We start from the raw sequence: 3,629 nt of genomic DNA, 5'->3' as shown, positions 1-3,629 counted from the left end.
ACATGACAGCTACATATTTTCTAAGCGATATATATATATATATATATATATATATATATATATATATATATATATATATATATATATATATATATAAGGTCATATTAGTAATTGTATATTGTAATTAAGTTAAAATAAAATAAAATCAATCAAATTCCCTTAAATTTAGGATCAGTTACCAAAAAAGAAGGAAATATTTGATTTTTTATTTTTCTTATTAATGAGATACAAAAAACATTTTTATCAAAAAAAAAAATTAACTATAAAAATTTATTTTTTATTCTTAAAAAATAATTTTTTTCTCTTACTTCATGTTTTTTTTTTTTGAAAAAATTAATAGAATTCTAACCCCAAATCAATACATTTGTATTCATAAACCATTTTTTTTTCAAAAAACTAATACTACTATAATCACAAATGAATACATATCAATTTACAAGTAATCCACCTTTTTTTTAATCAACTGAAAATAAAAGGGGTGTAAAAATTATCATTTCTTCATAAAAGAATACCTTTAATAATAAATAAATACACTTATTCACACATGATTACACTGCTATCTACAAATGAATACATTGTTATTAACAAATGAATACCCTGGTATTCATAAATGAATAAAAGAATACATCTAATCATAAATAAATACTCTCATTCACACATGATTACACTGCTATTTACAAATGAATACAATTTTATTAACAAATGAATACCCTGTTATTCACAAATGAATACCTCTCTCACGCATTTCATCAAACAGCCCAATCGTCCCAGATACAAAGCCAATGAACTCGATGTCAAATACGCCCTCCACAACCAAATCAACAAGCCATTGTTCTTCGTTTACATAAGTCGATTTTGACTTTTATGGTTTTGACTATGTAGAACAATCTCAACCATTCCGACTCAGCTTTATCACAGATTGCGAATTAACCGGTGTCTTAAGCCCCGAATGTAAAACCCATTTAGCGATTGCGAACCAGTCATCAAATTAATTCCGATCAAAATCAGAATCACTATAAACAACCAAGAATTCGATAATCCCAGCAAAGCGATTCAGTCTTCACATCCGATTGGTTCGTCCGTTCATCACCAGACTTCAAGATTAGCATTCAATCAAACACCAAATCGATTCTTTAAAGATAGATTTCACTCACAGATCATCAGAAATTTTCATGTTCGAGATGAATCAAATTAATAATCATGAAATCAAATTGACTATAAGAACAGGAACGAGAAAATTGATGAAAAAATATGATCTTGGATTAAAATTTAAAAAAAAAATCGATTCAAGAGAATTGATATACACACAATGAAGACCATTAACCTCAAAAAAATCATCAATTGTAGATTTAGAACAGGAGAATTGATATACACCCATGTGCTTTCAATTTATTCCCTCTGTATCTCAATTTCCTTCAACCAAATTACCTCAAATTGTGTTTCATGCTTCGAATCCACTCACGTCTCCTCGTCTCTTCTGAGACGCCTCAATGGTCGGGAAAGTCAATGTCGCTGCACCATCTTCGGCGAAGCTTGCGTTGTCGGGGCTAGGGCAGTAGAAGGAGGCGGCGGCGTTGCAGATTGGTGAGAGGCAAATGGATTGCTGAAGATTGAAGACGAAGGAGAAATGGGGTGCTTTCTGGATGAGTAGAGAAAAAAAGTGACTCTATCAATAGTCTTTATCTTCACAGCAGCTTGTAGGTCCGATTAGGGCTACAAAAATCGTTTGATACGGGAATGAGTAGGGAAACGACAATCTTTAATGGAAATAAGAAGGTGAATGAGAAATTATAGGATTCACCAAGAGTTTCAATTACTGTTATACCCTTATGCCATTTTAAAAGTTACACTTTACTACCGATAGTTTTTTAATCAACTTAAATTACCCGTTTGATAATAGCTTTAGATTTAAATATTTAAGTGGCCCAGATGTGTTCTCGTTTTCTCAACATTTTTGGTTTTCTCAACTGATCCTACTTCTATATATATTGTATTTTCAATATATTTTTAAATTAAATTTAATTAAAAAAATAATATGGAGTGGTTTGTTAGTACTTATCAGTAGACATGCCATGGTTTTAATAGTATAATAATAGTTAATTGTGAGTATTGTGGATGAAGTAAGCTATTCTATATTCTAACGAGTATTGTGGATGATCTAATATAAGAAGTAAGCTATTCTATATTCTAACGAACCTATTTCTACAAAATAAATATATCTTCTAATAAATGAAACCTAAAAATAACACGTGTCAATTTTTTAGAATGTCTCTTTGACACGTGACATTTTTTTATGATTTTTATTATTTCCTTTTTTTATGGTAACAAATCAAATTCAATTTAAATTCAAATTTTGAAAATATAAAATCATATCTTCAAAACATTATTATGTTTATTTTGCTTAACAAATTAATTCATAATTACTTACAATCGACAATATATTTGTTTTTTTTTTCATTTTTTATTTTTTATCTATATAATAATTTTAAATATACAAATCATAACTCAACCTATTTTTAGCAAAAATAAACTCTTTCAATGTAGGGTGGATGTTTTGACATCCAATCATCGTATATAGTTATCCGATTAAAGCTCTTTGCCTCTACTATCACTCCTATTCCCCCGGTATCGCATCTTTTGAAACTGCATTTACAGTTTCATAGTGTATCGAACATGGCCTCCCCACATCCACTTTTTTACATGTACAAAAACATGATATCTGCATAATTCTTATCCCCCTTCCCTTCACTTCTTCCTCCTTAATTTTGAGGTTTGATAATTCATTATCAAAGTTAGTTTCATCCATACATCATGGCTTCCTTTGCTTCGGTACGTATACGACATCAATTTCTTCATAATACTCCTTATTGCATGTAAAAAATAGGAATTTTCTTTTTTGGATTACATGGTTGTAAAAATTTGGATGAACAAATGATGGAATGCTTTCATGCAGAGGTATTTGCGATCAATTTCTTGCTACAATCATTTGTGTGGAACGAAACGTGGGTTTGTTTCCTCAACCATCCCCAAGTCTGCATCCGCCACCAAGACCGACATGAATACTACCACAGCCAAGCTTAAATCAAGAGCCGATCTTTTCCCGATATATATATTGCTTGGATTCACGGGTGGAGCTGTGTTTCTTGCAGTGAGGAGCGTTACAATGCAGCTGTTTCATCACCCCGGAGTGCAGGTAAACAAGACCAATAGAAGCATGATGCCAGAGGTCGATAGTCCAGACTCAGCCCTCGCCTCTGGAGACAAATTCATCAGCAAATCAGTCCTCCGAAAAGTGGCTCACATTCAGAAACGTGATGACGCGGTGCCCATGGATGGCACTGCCAATATTTACTCAACCCGGTTCGCTTGCATTGCGATTAATTCTTCACTTCATATTCATCCGTTCTTGGTTGTTTTTTTATAGACTATTCTTACGTGGATAAATTGTTGAAACGCAGATCTAGCGACTCTACGAATCTGAAAACAGTGGGAGTGCAGCCTAGAGCCAATCGCGGTTGATTTTGCATGTGCGTTGTTGGAATGTGCATCTCCTAGAATAATAAGATATTTGTTGCTACCAATGCTATTAATTTTGGTTTTCTTTCATGTTGCTTCCGTAAACTAATCAT

The 3,629-nt window shown here is 32.0% G+C and overlaps 1 protein-coding gene across 1 annotated transcript; it reads left to right on the top strand.

Annotated features, from left to right (window-relative positions):
- Positions 1 to 2,642: 2,642 nt before the first annotated feature.
- LOC128133432 (uncharacterized) lies at positions 2,643 to 3,424 on the top strand. Its single transcript, XM_052770874.1, has 2 exons — positions 2,643 to 2,829; positions 2,954 to 3,424. Exons 1-2 carry the CDS (start codon positions 2,812 to 2,814, stop codon positions 3,422 to 3,424), a joined length of 489 nt encoding a protein of 162 aa, XP_052626834.1. The 5' UTR covers positions 2,643 to 2,811.
- Positions 3,425 to 3,629: the final 205 nt, after the last annotated feature.

This window comes from Lactuca sativa, chromosome 4 (assembly GCF_002870075.4).
Source record: "Lactuca sativa cultivar Salinas chromosome 4, Lsat_Salinas_v11, whole genome shotgun sequence".
In the NCBI taxonomy this organism is placed as follows: domain Eukaryota; kingdom Viridiplantae; phylum Streptophyta; class Magnoliopsida; order Asterales; family Asteraceae; genus Lactuca; species Lactuca sativa.
This window is presented reverse-complemented; position numbering and strand designations above follow the sequence as displayed.